At 32.4% G+C, this 19,822-nt stretch overlaps 2 protein-coding genes across 2 annotated transcripts in view; one reads left to right on the top strand and one right to left on the bottom strand.

Moving 5' to 3' along the window:
* The window catches only part of LOC129225797 (ATP-dependent RNA helicase DDX42-like), a 91,547-nt gene extending 80,995 nt beyond the window's left edge, over positions 1 to 10,552 (top strand). Inside the window, exons 18-19 of the mRNA XM_054860307.1 lie at positions 2,507 to 2,620; positions 10,232 to 10,552. Of these exons, the coding sequence (XP_054716282.1) occupies positions 2,507 to 2,620; positions 10,232 to 10,363 (246 nt within the window). The 3' untranslated portion in view covers positions 10,364 to 10,552. The remainder of the gene's footprint in view (positions 1 to 2,506; positions 2,621 to 10,231) is intronic.
* Positions 10,553 to 15,559: 5,007 nt separating this feature from the next.
* LOC129225964 (recombination repair protein 1-like) overlaps positions 15,560 to 19,822 on the bottom strand; it is a 60,023-nt gene continuing 55,760 nt past the window's right edge. The window contains exons 7-8 of the mRNA XM_054860530.1: positions 19,245 to 19,425; positions 15,560 to 15,813 (exon numbers count right to left, since the gene is read on the bottom strand). Of these exons, the coding sequence (XP_054716505.1) occupies positions 15,696 to 15,813; positions 19,245 to 19,425 (299 nt within the window). The 3' untranslated portion in view covers positions 15,560 to 15,695. The remainder of the gene's footprint in view (positions 15,814 to 19,244; positions 19,426 to 19,822) is intronic.

Genomic DNA, 19,822 nt, shown 5'->3' with positions numbered 1-19,822 from the left:
GTAAATAAAGAAAGTTTCTTTTGTAAAACTAATATTATTTATAATCATTATTATTTAAATGCAAAAAAAGGCCTTATTTTTTATGGGAATGAATTCAAATATAAGGCTAAGTTATAAAATAATCTTTTTTGGTGTAATTTACTATTATTTTGTCATTTTTGAATTCTAAAATTAAAAAATGTTTATTTTAAACTGATGGAGTCTAAGATTTGCATAATCCTCAATATGAATAAGTATGAGACTCCTACAGATGCTGGATTCCTGTCTTAAAGAAATCTTTTTTTAACAATTAGCTATTATTTTTTTGATAATAGCAACATTTTCTATTCATATACATATGTATGTAAGAGACAGTTCATTTATGATCACATAAAAGTAAAAGTTTAAAATTAACTTCTTTCTGGCTAATTCAAACTACATTTTTCAGAACCAAAATTTAAATAAGATCATTTCACAAACAAACAAAACTAATGTGGTTACTTGGTGAAATTAGCAATAAATAACAAAGCTTTTAACATTGTTTTACTTGGTTGACACATTAATTTACATTTTAAAGGAACTTATGTTATTTAATGCTCTATTTCATTCACTTGGTTTCATTTAAATTTCATTGAGAAGAATTCCAAATAGAATGAATGATCTACGTAAGATAAGCATAAGTTGTTTAAAAGTAAAGAGTAAACTATGTTACTAAGTTGCAGTGGAGCCCTCCATCTTGGTGCAATTATCTTCAACATGCAACACTAAAAAGATACTATATAAATAACACAAAGTTCTGAAAATGCTCCAACTGCTATGGCTTTCAATGCAATGCTCCAAAGTAATAATCTTTATTTTGTTAAAAAGATCAGCTTTGATGATACATTTTCTGCTTTATATGAGATCAATCATAATAACTTGAAGCATCTCATTGGTTTAAGCAACAACTGTAGCAGTTAGTGTTTCTAGCTAAGGTGATCTTTCGGAAATAGTCAAACATTGAATAGTTTTCTGCAATTAGCTGTCTCAGATAGTCAATAGACGATACTTTTGAGGAACTCAGGATGGAGAAAATTCTCACTCTCTGGTAAATTATTTTTCCAGAACTCTGATGTTTAAAAAATCATTTTTTCCAGTATTTCTTGTGAATGCTTCCATTTTTTATTGATTTCTTGACTTTTCATTAGCTTTTTTTTTCTTTTCCTGTTCAACAATGGTTGACTAAAATCAATTACTTTTGGTGTAAAAACCATGTTTTGTCGTTGTCATGTTCACTCGCAACTTTATTAAATACTAGAGGACCCGACAGATGTTGTTCTGTTCAAACTTTGTAAATTGAAAAGTTCAAAAAATTCAATAAACTATCAAGTGTTTGAACCGTTCTGTTAAAAAAAAATTCAGTGACTAAAAGTACTTCTTTTGACTGAAGGAAACAACCCCATTTTGTTTGATTCTGCCACTATCAGCAAGGCCATGTCCGAAGAACTTTGCCCCTTGGTCTTTGGCGTCCACAAATTTGGCGACAATTGGGAAAATAGCTAAGACTCTTAGTTTTCAAACTCTTCCTGCAATTTCTACATTGTCTGCGGGAATTATCATAACATAGATCGTAAAATATGCAGAATTGGCGAAAACATTTCCCCATTGCTTAAATTCCGTGGGGCCAAGTTTGTGGACCTTTAAGATATTAAAATGAAGCAAAGCTAAAAGACGTAACCATGGCAATTCAATTCAAAACAAAACATCAGTAATTTTAATGGAGATTAGATTTATTCAAACTTTATTTTTAATGGCTTGTAACTTTTTTTCTTTGGAGATAGAAGGTTACTATTTCGACCATAGGTCGAGATATTTTTGGAGTAAAAAATGTCGCTTTTTCCAACGGTGTCAAAAAGGAAACTCTGGGACAATTCCTTTACTTTTTATTGATAGATTTAATGAAGAAAGTATTGCCAATATTTCAGCTAAGCCTAAAAAAGTTCGACATTAAAATGCAAATTGCTCCCGTCGTAATGAAGTAAGAGCATTGAAACAAATTGCTTAGAACGCGGAAAATTCTACTCTTTTCAATGATATAAAATATTAATATGTGCAAATAATTTTTCACCCCTTTAATAGTCAATAATAGGCAATTTACGTGAAATTTTGGGCCTAAATTGGAATAAAAAAAGTACTATATATCGGATTTTTCCAAATTATAGCCTATGTTACTCAGTAAGAAAGCCCCTTTCATGTAGTGAAAGAATTTTTCAAATAGGTGCAGTGGTTCCGGAGATTACCTCGAACATATAAACACACAAAAATCTGCCCTCTCTCTTTATAATATTAGTAAAGATCTGAACACATGAAGTAAGAAGCTTCTTGTATTCTAGAACAAACTGTTTGCTGAAATTCCTTTACAAATTTTGCTGCATTTATATTTAATGTTTCTTTTTCATATTTATGCACCATTTTCAAATACTGCAATGTTACTTGTTTTTATAAATACTTTTGATGAAAAAATTCCTAAATAAATATTTTGTTTCAGTTTTCTAATTCATCAAGCAAGAAAGATAGCCTGCCCAGCATTTCTCACTCTAATTTTGCAAAATTTAATGGACCTCAAACTGACAGGCTATCTGCTATGAAATCTGCTTTTCAGGTAATAAAAGCAACTTTTTATCATTACAAAAATAATTGTATACTATATATGGTATTTAATAAACAGATGCATGTGTCTTCAGGCAGGTTTCTTTCTGTGTCCCTTGTATTTTATACTCTAAGATAAAAAGACGCATTTACAATATTACCAATTTTTCTTCAATGTAACTTGTTCAAATTACTATAGAACCTTGTTTAAGCAAAAATAGATAATCTTCCCTTATTTCTAGAATCAGAAAGGCAGTCGATAAAGTGATAAAGGTGGCATCAATCGGTAACAGTATACTGTCAGCCCCGCTTAATTGGATTACGGATCAATGAATATCCCGCTTATACAAATAAAACCTGTCGGAACCAAATATTTCCCTATAGATGCAATGTTATAGATCCCCACTCAATCGAATAATTTCCTCGGATAATCGAATAATATTTATCAGCTTTCACAAATATTTTTGAATAACTTAGAAATGAGTTAAGGAAGAATAATTGTTGATGTAAAAATGTAAAACAATAATTTTTGCCATCAACGGGCGAGAAAACATCAAAACATTTCCTCCATTCGATATAATTTCTTTTGTAATTGCATTATGAAAATAAAAACAATAAACAGCGCTGTTGATAATCAAATTAAATAACAAAAAAATATACACATTTCTGACGATAATAAATTGATAAATATTAAATGTGTAAAACACGCCAAACAAGAACAGAAAAAAGGAGCTAAAACAGTGTTCCCAAAAGATTTTGGAACAAGCAATCCACGATTTCAGATCATTTTCCAAAAATATTGTATTGAAATGAGGTGCTAAAACAAAGATTTCATAACTCTAGTTGAAAGTTACTTTTTTATAATATTCATATGTATTACACAGGATGTTTAAAAAACAATAACCTGATTTGAAATGCATATGTTATGAAAACTATTAAAACTAGTATGTTGTGGCCATCACGAAACTTTCTTCTATATTTTTCTTTTTTTTTCTGATCCCTCCCCATGCTTGACGAGGAAGCAATATTCCCAACAAAAACAAAATTACACATGCAAAAACTTGACTACCATCCCAATGTCTGAATTATTTTAAAAGCAAAGCAAAGAGCGAAAATTGAAAGTTATTTTAAAAGCCTTGCTTGAATTAATTACAAATATTTTATTTGTTAACAAACATAAGATGGCAACAGTTAAAAATTTTAAATCATTGAGATAATATTTCCGATCATTTCCATTCAATTAAAATCACGAGAAATACGCAGACGACAATCTATTACGATTTATCTTTCTTATTGTTGCATTAATAAAGCTATTTTTATTCAAAAAACAAAACAAAACAACACCTCTTGGAGCGATTGGCGTCAAAATTGAACCAATGCCTGTTTACGTATGGATTCACATATATTCCAAATTTCAACCAGAACGCAGCATTACTTCTTGAGATAGGGCACTCACAATGGAAAAAAAGAACGGGCGATTGCGCTACCCCCCTTTTTAGCTGTTGACACCAAAATAAAATCAGCTCTTATACCCACTAAGGACTACTTGCCGATAAATTTTTCTTTCATTCTGTTCATTATTTCTTGAGATACAGCAGTCACAATCGACGACAAAAAACGTTCTATAGCTCAACCCCCGTTTGAGTTATTGACACCAAAATTGAATCAGCACCTGTTCCTGTTAATGACAACATATGGACCAAATTTTGTCTGATTCCGCCAGTTACTTCCTGAGGAATAGCAAGCACGCGTAACTCAAAAAATGTCCCATTGCTCCACCCCCCTTGGAGGAATTCGCGCCAAAAACCAATGGGCACAAGTTCACATAGGGGCACATATGTGTACCAAATTTCGTTCGATTTCATGCGGTAGTTTTTGCTGTAGAGCGGCCACAAAAAACTGGTCACACACAGACGTGACACACACAGACAGACAGACATTTTCCAAAAATAGTCGAAATGGACTCAGCACACCTCAAAACGTTCGAATCCGTCAAAATTCGAAATTCGAAAATTTGCACGAATCCAATACTTTCTTCTATGTATTAGATATAGAAGAAAGTAAAAATACACTTCAGATAAATTTTATGTTACAATGATAATAATAAAGTTTTTTTACATACAAAATTAAAGGTGCTCAATCTGTCCACCTTCGGATGCACGGCCTATGTCTACACAGTAGTCAAATTCGTCGTAACTTTTGCAAGCATGTCTGCATCAACTGCTTCCACTACTTACACAAACAACCTGTGTCTTTGAATTGTTTATATCATCTTCTAATGCTCTTCGGGGTGTAGGATGAGGTTCAACACCAAGGTGTTCTCGACACTTTGTGAAGCATAGACCCCAATATGATTTTTGTCATGCAGTTGGCATTTTAACAAACACTGAGATAGCAGGCAAAGAAAGAGAGCTAGTGCTACCTGTTGGCAATCTCCCTGCCTTATCAAATACCCCGGTAAATCAAATAATATTTCTTAGAACCTACGATTTTTGATTAAGCAAGGCTGACAATCCCATTTGCAGTAGTCGCAATGGCATTGCCGTGTGTAGCGGAGGAGTATATTTGTACTGGTGGTTCTGTGATTATTACATAGTGAGCATTTTGCATTTGGTTCCAACTTAGTCGACATGTTTCTGTTGTAAAAATCTATTCATGTTTAAGTATCAAACTTGACAGCCTCATATTTTGTACTGAAAACAAAAACACTTGGCCTACTTCAGACCATACCAAGACCATGCCCAAGGATAGAATTTTAGGAGTTAAATCTCTCCAGTGCTGGATCTGGGAATTTTCCAAGGTGGGGCAACACCTCAAAATGCCACTCTCCCCCCTTACACATCCATTCATCTTGTTTTACATTTTTCTATCAAGTTGATTTCTTGCATTTTTAACAAAATATAAAGTGCAATATAGATTGATTAAAAATTCATTTCGTACTAAAAATGTCATTATTACGAACAATTCTTTTGTTGAAATGGAGGTGTACCGTAACACAAATTGCAATTAAAAACCTTCTCCCTTTCCCCTTTTTCCGAAAACAACTTCAGTGTTCGGATTCGAAATGCTTTGCTTTTAATCTTCCAGTTTTTGCCACCTACTGCTTTTTCGCTGCAAGGGAACAGGCCATCCTCTAAATTACTGCATGTATTGAATAAGGAATACAAGCAGTTGTTGAGAGGGAAATGCTAGTATTCAAAGGGTGCCTACATGGCACAACCTGCACTGTTGGAAATTTTCGGGGGAGTTAATTTTCCAGATTTTTTATCTTATTCTAGGGACTGTCGTTCGTGGGGATTGCTCCATAGCATTTGAAGGGGTGCGCTAGGGCATCCCAAGTCAGAGAACTGGGGGGGGGGGGGGAGATACGCATTTTTCAGCTCTTAATTGTTTCATACACATTTCAATGTGCAGAGAGAGATAGAAGATTTAGCTTCTGGTTTAGCAGGGGGCTATATTACTCGACCTTTACAAGCAATTTGAATTTAATCGTGAGGATAATATTGAGTCTAAAAAAGGGATGTCGGGGGACTACCTCCCAGCAGTTTTTCGAAATTGAAGTTTAAAAAACAGTTTTAGTTATATATTTTACATTAGAGGGGAGAGGAGGTTCTGGGGAGCCTCCCCCGATAATTTTTCGAAATTCAAGCTCAAAAACAGAACTGTACATTATATTCGACAGGGTTTGTACGCTCCGGGAAAACCTGAAATTGTCAGGGAAAATGATATAGTTACAAATGTCGGGGAAAAATCAGGGAAATTTCCAATTTTGCCCCCCAAATTTTTTTGTCCAATTTTTTCCCACAGAATTTTGTACCATGAGATCAAATCTTCATTTTTATCGATGTTTCAAGAAAAAAATGTAAAAGTTTTGAGGAAAAATGAAGCTGGCAATAAAAAAAAGGGCGACCCAAAGAAAACTTCTGCGGGCGCTACTTTTGCTCCTCAGTAGTTCCCAAGAAAAAAATTCCTAGGGTGAACAGGAATTATGCATTAAATCGACAGAGGAGAAGACAATTTACTGCTTCTGAAGCATAAGCCTGCAGAGGTAGGGTCGATCGGAAAAATCGTTTTTCATTGAAAAGTCTTTTGAGCTACGTATGAAACGTAGTCGCCAGTTTTGGTCATTCATAAGATGGATGTAGACACGATGCTTAAATGCCTAAGTTTCCAAAAACAAAGCAGAATTGGATATTTTCTTTAACTGCAAACTAATGAAAGTAACCCAAAATGTGCTGCAAATTGTTTTGTTTTTTTTTAAATTTTATTTTAAATATGTAATTTTTTCTTGAGAAATGAAAATTTATTTTTTAAAACTTAATCTTATCCTCATTGCCTTGGACAATGTGCCAAGAACTTTTCAACTAAATTGTAGTTTCACGAAGATTTATTATTTTTAAATGTTTCCATGCTACAAATTCAAAAAATTATTTCTTAATTTTTGTCGTAGCCGCCATATTTGGTCATTCCCAAGATGGCAGTACACAAGACGTTATAAGTGCCTAAGTCTCTGAAAATGGCATTGGATGTTTATTGCAATGCAAACTATTGAGAACAACGCAAGATGTGCAAACCTTTTTGGTGGATAATTCGTAATTATTTTCTGGAAATATACGAAATTTTATCTCCAAAACATATTTTTTTATTCTGATTGATTTAGACACTTATGTGCTAAAAACTATCTATTTTGTCTTAATTGTAGTTTTTTAAAAATTGTTGATTTTTTATAACTATTTTCATTCTACAAATTCAAAAATCTACGTATTATCTTATATTTTTTCTTAGAATTGGATATTTATCTCAATGTTATTGGAAGTAAATGTGCAATTAATTATGAGTTTTTAAAAATTAATTATTTTCTAGAAAAGGAAATTTAATTTTAATGTAAACAACTTTTATATGCAAAAGAAAAGAAACTGATGATTATTGGCTTCGGCCTATGATCGACTCATGTTGATTTTCGATATTATGCATTATATGGTATGCCTATCTATGCATCAAGTTTATCATATTTATACTGAAAAATAGCTTTGTACTTTGCTCAATATGTTTTGTGTTACATACTAATCTGTATTAAAAAAAAGAGAATATACACTAAGTGTCCAAAAATAAAGTTGCGGCCGAATTTTAAGTGTTCCAGTTTTGGAAGAAGGTGATTCGAGGAGTATTACAGATATTTGCATAAATCTTTGCTCAATGCAAGCTTAAAATGCTGGCGTTGCACTAGGAGACTGTTTAGTTCGAAGTAAACATGGCTGGAATCGGTAGTTGTGTTCAAGGAAGTGATGTAACCGAGTTCAAAAGTGGGCAAATTGTTGTCCTGTACCAAAGTGGGACAAAATGCAAAGACATAGTTGAAATTAGTGGTATAGGATTGCGAACTGTTCAACGCATTATTAAAAGGTAAAAAGATGGCGGAGAAGCTACCTGTGTTCGCAACATCTTTGTGATCCTAAATCCATTCTGGACGAACATGACCGGTGATCTCTGAAGCGATTAGTGAAGAAAAATCACAAGAAATCGACCATTCAACTCACAGCACTCTTCAATGAGGGAAGTAAAAGAATTTCCAAGCGCACAATTCAACAAGAACTTCAAAAATCTGGACTAAGAAGCTGTGTTACAATAAGGAAGCCACTTGTGAGTGCCATTAATCGAAGAAAGAGACTACAATTTGCAAAATATCATAAAAATATATAAGCCGCTATAAAGATACTGAGTAATTATTGTGTTTAGTAATGTGATTAACACTTGCAATTAACACCTTTTTGTTTAGTTCATCAAGCATTATTTCAGAATATAAAATCAGATATACATGAAATGTTACAAAAGAACTTGTGAAAAATATTTAATACCTTTGCTATGTACCGCATAGTTAACAGATAATAAGGTTCAATTCAAAAAAAGTGTTGAATGAATATACTGCAGTCGCTGTCAGAAATAAATTATTTTATTTACTGGTACATTTTCCTGACAATGCTGGGAAATGGGAGTCCGGGGACAGTGCTACCTTTGTTGGAAACTGTGTGTGAGAGAGTATTCATCTAGGAATCTCCTTTAACAAGCATCTGCAATGGGTTTGTCTGATAGGAGTGTCAGAAGGATCCTGTCCAATGACTTCACAGCATGATAGTTTTTCTATCCAAACAGGATATGTCGGCCAAACCGAAACTGAATGCAAAATGCTCGCCGAGTAGTAATCAAAGAAACACCAGAAATAATTTACTTCTCCACAACACACTACTTCAATTCCCCCCCCCCCCCCTGGTCACTGTACCCCCAATGCAACTATACAAATACAGCAAGCACCCTCTTCAAATACGAGAGGTTGGTATGCCTGATCCTGTATGTATACAGTTGAACCTGGATATAGGGTCTTTCCTTAGGACATGGCAAAACCAATTCATCTGCACTTAACAGGAAATAAGCATGGTAAATAGGCTTTCTAAAATTAATGTGTTAAAAAATTTCAGTTTACTAGCTTATAACTTTTTAAATTGAAGTTAAATCAGTTCAATTTAATAGAATCAATAAGAATAAAAAATAACTTAAAAAACAAGGAAAAATCTGAATAAAGTCGTGTATAAAATGCTCAAGTAAAGTACTGTTGTACTACTTACCTTAATTAGAATAATCCACAATGCAGGACTACTTAACCCGTCTTAAAATAATTGTAGAAAAAAACAATACTGCTGTAAGTCTTTCTCTTTTTTTTGTAAATTTTCTTCAGTTTTTTCATAGCTTGCAGGGTTACAAACCCAATAGAGCATTTTCCAGCATGACATCGTGTTTAAAGCTGTTTTTTTATTTTTATGCTAGTACTTAAAATGATTATCAAAGCTCAAAAATAATTTTAGATAAGTGGTTTTAGGTTTTTTTATTGAATTTTATGCAAAATACCAGAGCTGCTCCACACAACTTCAAATTGCTTCCCTAAGGTTGGCAACCCTGTAGCTTGTAAAAAATGTCAAATAACTTATTTGCTCCAAGTGTCTCTGCTTGTGTTACCACTTCACTTTTTACTATCGTGTTATACTTGCATATCAGTATACTGCGCCCCTACGCAGCTTATAGCTTGCATATGTATCTTAAACGCTTCTTTTTTAATTTTATATCATCTGAAATTTGTCTGTTCATCATGTAAACCTTTTATTTGTGCCATGCTAACAACTTAAATGCTTGTCTATAACCAAACAATGATTTCCACACAAAAATATCAAATATTTCTGCTTGGTCTGACATAATTCAGTCCAAAATTACTCTTTTTGTAATCATTTAATTTTTCGAACTGCAGCCTAAGTTAAATTTTTCCAGAAGAAAATGGGTGGAAAACGTTTATTCGCCGCCTGAAAATTTCCAGAAATTTTGAATCTCCAATAATGCATATTAAAAATATAATGTTAACTACAGTGAAACCTATGTATAACGATACTGTCTATAACAATAACCTGTCTATATCTTTTTTTTTTGGCCCCAGCAAAACGTCAGCATGAATAATCAAACTTTCGATAAGGATAACCTGTCTATTACATTATTTTTTTAAGGTCCCAACAGTATCGTTGTAGACAGGTTTTACTGTATATAGTTATGTTATTTTAGCTCATGTTTTAAATTTTTCATCCAGGCACAGTATAAATCCCAGTTCACAGCAGCTACTGACACTGCCTGGAAAATGAGTGCTAAAGAAGCTGCAGCCCGTGAACAAAAAGAAAAAAATAGAAAGGAGAGGAAAAAAAGTCGTTGGGATAACTCGTAAACTTCTCTCATTTTGTATAGTTTTGAACAGACAATTGAATGTCATTTCTTCAGTTTTTATATCTGAGATGTATTATATTTGTACATAACTGCCTGCTGCAACTCAAATCATCTGTGTAAAGAATTTCATTCTTTGGTAAAATCCTGATTTGTCAGTCTGTTGTATACTTATAAAAGCTAAAATATAATAAATCCATTTCATTTACACATGACAATTTTTTTAAATACCTGCTCTTAAAACAGGATTCTTACAAATTTGATTTTCAGCATAGTTAGGATTTAAATCCAGGCAGCAAGTTCATATTGCAATTATTTTATGCGTAAACTACAAGTTTTAATTGAAATAACATGAATATTTCCAGCTTCCAGTTTGTTTTCAAGTTTAGAAATATATAAAGCTCTTGTCAATAATTAAAAATGTGAAATTCTTAACACTTACAAGATTTTTTATAGGTATCTCATAAGATGATGCCTCAAATTCAGTGACAAGACAGGGGTGATTGTGAGTTCATCAAAAAATACCTGAAAGTTTCAAAGCGAGAACGTGGGGGGGGGGGGAGTAATCTTTGGCCGCTATTACTTAAGTGCACCTTTGCCATAGTTTTAAATAGTTCTGTGTCAAAATTTAATTAAATTTTTAATGGCTTACTAAGTTACTTTTGAGCTGGTGTTATACAAATTATCTTGACATTTTTATATCTTAAGGGATAGTTGTCCATCTTAAGGCTCTTGCATGTATATTTGATGAGTATTATATAATTTAAACTAAATTGCGGAGGTAGGGAGATAAAAGCATAACGAAAAAAGAACATAATTCCGGTATTTTCAGACATGAAAATACCGGAAATACGTCCGAAAATACCGGACCACAATCACCCCTGTGGACATAATTATATTCAATCATGATTTTGCTTTCTTATGCATTTCTCTCGCAAAAAATAGAGTTAAAACACTTACTCTTAACATAACACTTAGCAAAACATTTACAAGATTTTTTATAAGTATCGCATAAGATACCTCAAATTCAGTGACGAGCGGACATAATTACAGTACACACTGCTTAATGTGATAACTTAGGGACAAATATATTTTGATAACATTAACCAACCAATTGACAACAATAGCCGAAAGGAATCAAGGACGCACAAAATGAAGATTTTTTTTCAATTAAGAAGCATTTATTTTTACAACTGCAAATTAAAATCACAATTACTCAATTAAACGTAGCTTAAAATTATAAATTAGCAGGATGCATAGTTCATTTTTTCCATCGAATAAACCATCCCTCCGATGCTAAAGTCTTGTTGCTCATTTTAAAAAACAGAAAAAAGTTTTTCAAGTTAAGTTTTTTCTGCATTAACGGACCATTTACTCGCGGATCCTTTTCTCTGACATTCGTAAACCACAGTTTCAAAGCAGATTCCAACTTCACCATCATTTCCAGCACGGTTTCGCTTTTTGTTTAAATTTTCATTTTGTTTTCAATCTCATTACATTTTTTTTTTTTTTGTAACTTTCAAAGTTTAAAGAGAAAAATTCTTCTTTACCAATAAGAAGGGAACTTATTTTCCTTTGTATTTCTGTTGATTGAGTAACAAAAAAAAAGAGAAAAAGATAAAAATCGATGAAAAAGTGATAACAATAAACGAAAACAATGATTACAATATCCAATTTTTTTAATGCATGTTAATATAAAAGTGTTCCGGGTCTTCGTGATTCTAATATAACATTAAGCGAATGATAATGTTAACCGTGATCACATTAAGCTGCGCCTACTGTGTATGCAATCATGATTTTGCTTTCTTATGCATTTTTCTTGCAAAAAATAGAGTTATTGATGAAATAAAGACTAATCAATTGATAGTTCGACCATTCCATTTGGTGGATTGGGATATTTTGTTGTATAAATACAAATAAAACAAGCTAGATATTTTTTATTTTTGATAGCAACACACACAGTAAGTTTTGTCATAAGATTTCCGTAGAACATTAAACTTATCATCTATAAATAAAATATAATAATCACACGCAATAAAATGATCATGACAGAACAGGGCATTTTATTGCATGTCGTTCAAACAATAACTTTTGATCTGCTACATAGTTATTATGACAAATCTTTACTGTTGATATCTAAAATATAATTTCTAACTTGTATTTATGAAAAAAAATCTTGAGAAAAAAAATACTCAAAATGTCCCGTTCCGTCACATAGAATGGCCTAGTTGTAGGTGGAAAATTTTCAAATCTGCCCACTATATGTAGAGATCTTGAAAAACAATATTACTGAATGCATAACAGAAGTTACATGTCGATATACAAGCAAACCAAATGACTTTTTTAATTTTCTAAAATGGACAAGGCCAAGCGGGTACTGCTAGTATAAACATGATTGTCTTGACCTTTAAAAATTTCTTTGAATTTTGATCTGGAACAGCGAAAAGTATTTGGAAATTGGAAAAATGTGATATGATCAGGGTGTCTACCCACATGGAAATGTCGGGGGGAAATTTTTTGTACTGGAAATGTCGGGAAATTTTACTTTTGCATGCAGAAAACCTTAAGTATTTTAAAAATTATAACCAGTTTCAAAAGATTTTTCCTTTTATGCAGTTTAGTAAAATAAATTTGGTCAGAAATTCATGCAACTTAAAATTACAATAAGAAAGTATTTCTTTCCTTAAACCAGTTCTTCAAAAACACCTTGTTCTCTAGTTTTGCACATTCCAGTTTACCTTGGGCGGGAGGGTTGAGAAGTTTACATCCCCCTTACAATGGTACTTATGTTGCTTCTGCAAGTACCAATGAAAAACTTTAGTTTTCCCATACCAGTTATAAGATAAGCTATTTATAGTAATTAAGAGAAGGGTGTAAACTATTTTATCGATTATAGCTCAAATTTCAGTATTACTTGGGTGTTTGTGTAGTATTTCTGTAGAGATTTGATTCTTAATTTATGTTTAAATGCTTTGAAACAATTCCTCTTGAATCGGAGCCAAACAAACTAAAAATGTCAACAAAAAAAAAGTTTTTCCAACAAAATTTTGTTTGATTCGGAGGGTAGAGAGCTCAGCTGTTGCACAAAGGGCTTTAGACATTTTGCCACACTTTTCTCAAGTCTTTGTTCAAAAGGCAGAGGTTGCAAATGTTAAACCGAATACAAATACCTATAACACAGTAAAATCAATGTGGAAGTGCAGTGAAATTTTGGAAGCAAAGTTGGGTTTCTTTAATTCGGTGATATCAGAATTGCAAGGTTTTTTAATAAGACTCTAGGCTGGTAAATTAATGGCCCCTTTCCTGTCTGAAAAGGTGTAATTGATGTTTAACAATTTAATAAAGTAATTTCTTAAAAGTTCTCAAAATTTCGCAAATCAAAACTTAAAACAAAACAAAAACTTAAAAGTTTCCCAAAAACCAAAGCCTGTTTCAGGGATGGATGTAATAGTTCAAAACATAAGTGTAACATGCAATAAAATGTTGCATAAGCACATCCAACCATTAAAATAACAGTTTTTTTAAAAAAAATACTAAGCACTTTTCATAATGCAATCAAAAAGACAAAATAACTTTCCTGGGTCAGCAAGAACAATTCAAGTATTCCTGTAGTTTTTAATGATTCCAAGAAACTTGCACTACAAATGAAGAAAGGTGCGGCTCCAGTCATGAAGAGAATTCCCCTCTCTCTCTCTCTTATCGTTATCTAGCTTTCAATTATAAATTTGAGTGTTGAAACATGCATATTTTTCTTAATGGGAAAGTTTGATTTGAAATGACTTGAGCCGCACTTTTCTTCGTTTGTAGTGTCAGTTTCTTGGAATCATTGAAAACTACAGGAATACTTGGAATTGTTCTTGCTGACCCAGGAAAGTTATTTTGACCTTTTGAGTGCATTGTGAAAAGTACTTAGTATTTTTTAAAAAATCTGTTATTTTGTTCTTTTTAGTGTAAATTTACTTCAGAAATAAAATAATGTTACCACCACGAAACTTCACCTTATTTTTTCATTTAAATGCTCCATACTAAAAGAAAGAAAAACCTATATGCGTGCCTGAAACTTTAAGTAATTGGCACTAAAAACTAATCCATGTTCCTCTCATGATTTATTTGTGTGCTAATTGATTTAAATATTTAAGGTTTCCCAAAGTAATTTACGTTTCACAACATACAAGTTAGCCCTGTGATCAATCATTGGTGTAGGTGAGGATAAAAATCCGACAAGAGCAATGACAGTGTACATGTCATGCTTGCTTCAGAGAAGCCTTGATTCACAATTTTCATTATGATTACTATTAACATTACTTTTGCAAAGCAATAAAATTGGTAGCAATGGGTTTTATATTCTAATGTTTAATAGGGAAATGACATGAATTTCCAGTTTTTCATCCTGAAATATTTTTTTTTTAGAATATTAAGTTTTCAGCATTAAGTTGTACCTTAAGATTAAGCGAATCATTTAGTGAAATCCCGAAGTCTCTAAGTGGTCTCTTTGCTGAGATATAAGCAAAAGCAGGCCTCAGATTACTCCATGACAATCAGGCCAAGTATAATGAAAGTGCTTAAAAATAACGAGAGTAGCTAAACTAACCTTTGAAAAAGCACCTGAAAAATTTTTTTGTTTGGAAAACCTGGAAACGTCAGGGAAGTTGAAACTTTTTTTTTTTTTTTGATTAGACACCCTGTATGATATTTTGAAGTGTTTTGAGTTTTTAATTACAATGAAACCCCAATTTTATTTTCTGTATGACTACGTAAATGCATTTCTCAAAACTTAGGCATTAAGTAGAATAAACAGTAAATCTAAGAACTTTCTACAGTAACACGATTTTAGAATTTAATTTTAATAATGCTACAAAGAACAATATTAGTAAAATATGTACATTGAGAAATTTTTGAAGTAAATTTCAAATAACGAAAAAATTCAGATCAATTTTTGGAAATTTCCCCAAACTGTTCCAGAACGTTCAAGTTCCCTGGCAATTCGATGATTTCTCGATTGTGTTCATTCTGCAAATTCCAAAATTTATGAAATAAATCACATAACTACTGAATTGTAAGGAATTAAAAAAAAAAAAAAATCAGAATCCTTTTACATTTTTCCATAAAATAAGTAATTTCATGACTTAGTCGACCGCAGCCAATTTTTTTTTCTAAAACTATAAAAATGATCTAATCAAAACACAAATTACAACACACTTTAAAAAATTTATTTTATAAAATGATGAGAATGAATAGAAGTACACTTATCACAGTTGAACAATTTTCATCTCGAAGAATATTACTATAAAAAACAATGGAAATTGAAAAGGATTTTTAAAAATGTCATAACATGACTAAACTGCCAGGAACAAAGTAATGGGACAGTGATCACTTCCATAGATATCTTTTCTAATGATGCTATCACACAGGCAATCTTCAAAGCGTTTTGATATGACAAAGTAATCCAAACGCCTGGAAAAAATAAAATAATTTTAATTGATTTTATCATTTTTTACTGTGAAAAAATCAGGAGTCTGTCAGCCACTCTGTAAGGATGGCAATTTCAAGAAACAAAGGGTCTCTATCCGCCTTCTCGCCAACTCTTACAGAGTTGCAACAGGAACTGAGAAAACAACTTTTACTCTACTTGGAAAACCATTGACTGTTTATGGGAAAAATGTAGCATTTAAAACTTTTTAGGCTGTTAATAAAAAATATTCTTCAATTTTCTGCATAATATAGAAAACCTGACTAGGACCAGCCTAGTTGGATCCAGAGTCTGTTGCTAGTCATCACTTTTGTGTATAAATATGTAAAGTATCTGCACACACCAAGCAAGTATGAAAATCAATTTGCAGCGCCCAGGCAAAATTTTTAGTAAAAACGCCTTTTGCTTTTTATCATGTATTCATAAGAACAAAATGTGAACTTTTTTTCTTAATTTATCTATCCATTCATTATTTAATATTGATGTTATGACGATGCCAGGCCGCCGACTTGCAAAAATTATTAGGGGGCTGGACATCACCGGGGTTTAGGGGGTTATGTAATCCCTCGGAGGTCCCCCCACCTCAAATAAAGGTCAGATTTTTGTACCTTGAAAATGCCATATTATCTGGTGTGTATAATTTTAACAAATAAACAGTATGTGACATGGCGTTTTCAAAGTAAAACAATCTAAAAATTGGTTTACGAATTTTCTGGTTCAACTAAATCATGTCACTTGTCTTAGTAATTTTTTTTGTTCTATTTTATGGGGAGTCTTGCAGTGCCGTAGATAGGCACTGATATAAAGTAAGACACTTGACTTGAATGAAAAGGCACTCCCAGAAACGCAGACTGGAAAAAAATTGGGGGCGGGGGGGGGGGGAGGCAAACCTGGGGTCTTGCTGTGGGAAACTTTCTAAATTTGAGATGAAAAATAGTGAGTTTTAAAGTTTTTTTTAAGCATTTTAAAGTTATATGATCAACATTAGAACCTCGAAAAATCGACAAGCCCGACACATTTTTTGGCTTTGAAAAAGGGAAAAAATAAATACAAACACGCACAGGTAATTTAATTTTCGCATGTTTTTTAAGACCAGTTGTTTTTTTATTAGTGATATCAGCTAACATATTCAAGTGTAAACGCAGTCTCTCAATGTCTAAGTCATTTTTGAAGAACTCAGTTTGATTTTTCAAAATTTGTTTCACTTCTGTTTAATAAAAGCAAGCACTCTTGTTCAATTGCAATGACGTGTGTGAGTCCAGTTGATGTAAGATTGCACCATATCACAAACCTCAATGTAAAGTGCCTTGTAGTACTCCTTGGTTATTTTGAAAGTGTGCCGTGAGCTGGCTTGGTTGTTTTCACTTTTTTGATATAAGTCGATCCCGAGGAAGCAAAGGATCATCATTTCATGAAGATTTTTCTTTTAAACATATTCCCAAAAGTATTCAAAACTATCACACCTCCCATTTAATATACAAATCAAACCCTCATATTTTTTCCAGATCAGCAACACTTAGATGAGCTTGCTGCAGCGCTGCCCACCGGCAACAGACTTGACCCATTGAAATTTTTAGGAGGGTTGTTTTTTAGGGATAGTTTTTATGGGGGTGGGGGGCTCTTGATTTTGGAGAAGGGGTCTTTGCGATATTTAGGGGGGTGCGCCCCTGTTCTTAGGGGGGACACCCCTGTAGAAAGGAACATCGAAAGTGAAGAAAATTAGTCATTAATGGAGCAGGGCTCATAGCAAGTGGAAAAAAATATATGAGTTTGAAAGGAAAAATTTAGGAGTTTAAAAGGAAAAATATAGGAGTATGGTAGCAAAATATATAGGAGTTTAAAAGGAAAAATATATAGGAGTTAGGTAGAAAATATACAGGAATTTCGAAAATGTATAGAATCGATTATGTTTGAAGCACCGAACAAAAAAAAAAAAAAACCTGAGCGCCATTATCAATACAATTCTATAATGCACGAAGTCATAGTAATGTGAAGAGTAACAGATGTGAGAGCAAATGAATTTTTGTACCCACGGCCACTTATATAAATCATGTTTGTTTCAAACAATTTAGATTCAATTAAGCAAAATTGTGTGTGCATTTTTTCTTTTATTTTTAAACGTAGAATTCTACATACAATTTAAGAGAATTTAAATGAAGTTTTTAGTCAAACGAGATATCATTACAAGTATACTACTCACTCAAAATATTCATTCGCTGATTATTTAAAGAATTTTAGTGCAAAACAGCATGAAAAAGCAATTACAAAATTTAGATTTTAACTTATGTGCTTTGAAAAATGCATCTCTTATTGATTGCTAGAACTAGGTAAGAATTAACTTGGACATTTTTTTTTAACGTCATAAATCTACCCTTAGTCCTCGGTATTAATACATTATTGCTTCAATGCTAACACAAACAATGAGAAAGCCGAGAGCACAAGTCCCATTGACTCCACGTCTCTCTTCGTCTCACTGGTTTTGTCGGACTTTTCTCGAGAAAACCATTACAAAATGTGTGCAACACTCTGCCTCCCCTTCATTTCACTACTTACAGAAAAAAAAAAAAAAACTAATTTTACTAAATGAAGCCAAAGAAAAAAAGACTACGCTAATGCATCACGTTTGCAGGAAATGGTCAGTCTCATATGCTTGATTTATTAAAGTGTCATGTTTGATTCAAATATTCAGCAATGTTTTAATGTTAAAACTGGATTTTGCTTTGTTTTTGAGGATTTGATCCATTAAAATAGCTGATTCAATTACCGGCACTCATTGTAATGGCATTATAGCAATTCCTGAAGTTCTTGAAAAATCTACACACAAAAAAAGAACAAACTTGAAAAAAGCATAAAATGGCTTTGTTCATCAAGACATTTTTTAGCGAGCTACAAGCTTTGAAACATTGGAAGTACTCAAAGTTCAGTTGGTATCAAAATCTGTACACAGCATTTTCAAAAACAATCCTTTCAGCCACCACCATTCATTTGAACTACATGTAAGATTATATGAGACAAAATTAAAAGCTTTCAAAATCTTTACAGCCGTAAACTTAAAGTTAACATGACTTACTATTACAATTAAAGTTAACTCATTAAAAGGAAAAAATAATTGAAAACAAGTTAAAAGTTGCAAGCAAAATCATCTATATTTTGTACATTTCATAAAAATAAAATTAATTAAACAGAAGTTTAGTATATATGTCAACATCGACAAAACAGAAAAAATGGTTTTTGCATTTTTGGGTAGCATTTAACATCTGATGAAAAAAATATAGGAGTTAGTGAGAAAATATAGGAAATACAGGAGAATATCTGAAAAATTGTGAAAATATAGGAGATATAGGAGGACTATGAGCCCTGTGGAGGTAGGTAGTCGCTCATAGAAGTTTCACTGTACTACCAGAAAATGACTTACCATCCAACATTTTTTGCTCGGGCATTCATCATGTAAGTCCAGAAAGTATAAGCACTTTTGACATCCGGGTACAAATGTCTAAATGTATCCAAGAAACCTTCTTCTAGTAAAGCAGAAAACCCATCTCTTTCTTCCTTTGTAAATCCAGCATTCTTTTTATTGGTTTTAGGATTAGCTAAATCTATGTCACATAAATAATGAAAGAAAATGGATGATCCCAATAAAAGTAAAGCTACATTGAACATGAATCATTTAATGAAAATTAATTCAGGGTTAGAGAAATCATTTTCTTAAATGCATGGTTAAACATGAATGAATTGATTCAATAACAAATCTTGTGCTCAGTTTGTTATTACTAGAGATGCACCGAACACCAAACTTTACTGTTAAAACTAATATTTGAATTTTACGCCAATTTAAAATAGAAAATATTTATCTACTTCAAGAAGTATAAATACATTTTCTATTTAACATCATTATTTGATCTACAGTATGTATAATCAGTAATCCAACGTTAAGTAGCACAAAAAATTGCAAATTATTGCAGACACGTGTTTCGGTGTTACAAGGAACACCTT

The sequence above is a fragment of the Uloborus diversus genome, chromosome 7, assembly GCF_026930045.1.
Source record: "Uloborus diversus isolate 005 chromosome 7, Udiv.v.3.1, whole genome shotgun sequence".
Taxonomy (NCBI): Eukaryota; Metazoa; Arthropoda; class Arachnida; order Araneae; family Uloboridae; genus Uloborus; species Uloborus diversus.
This window is presented reverse-complemented; position numbering and strand designations above follow the sequence as displayed.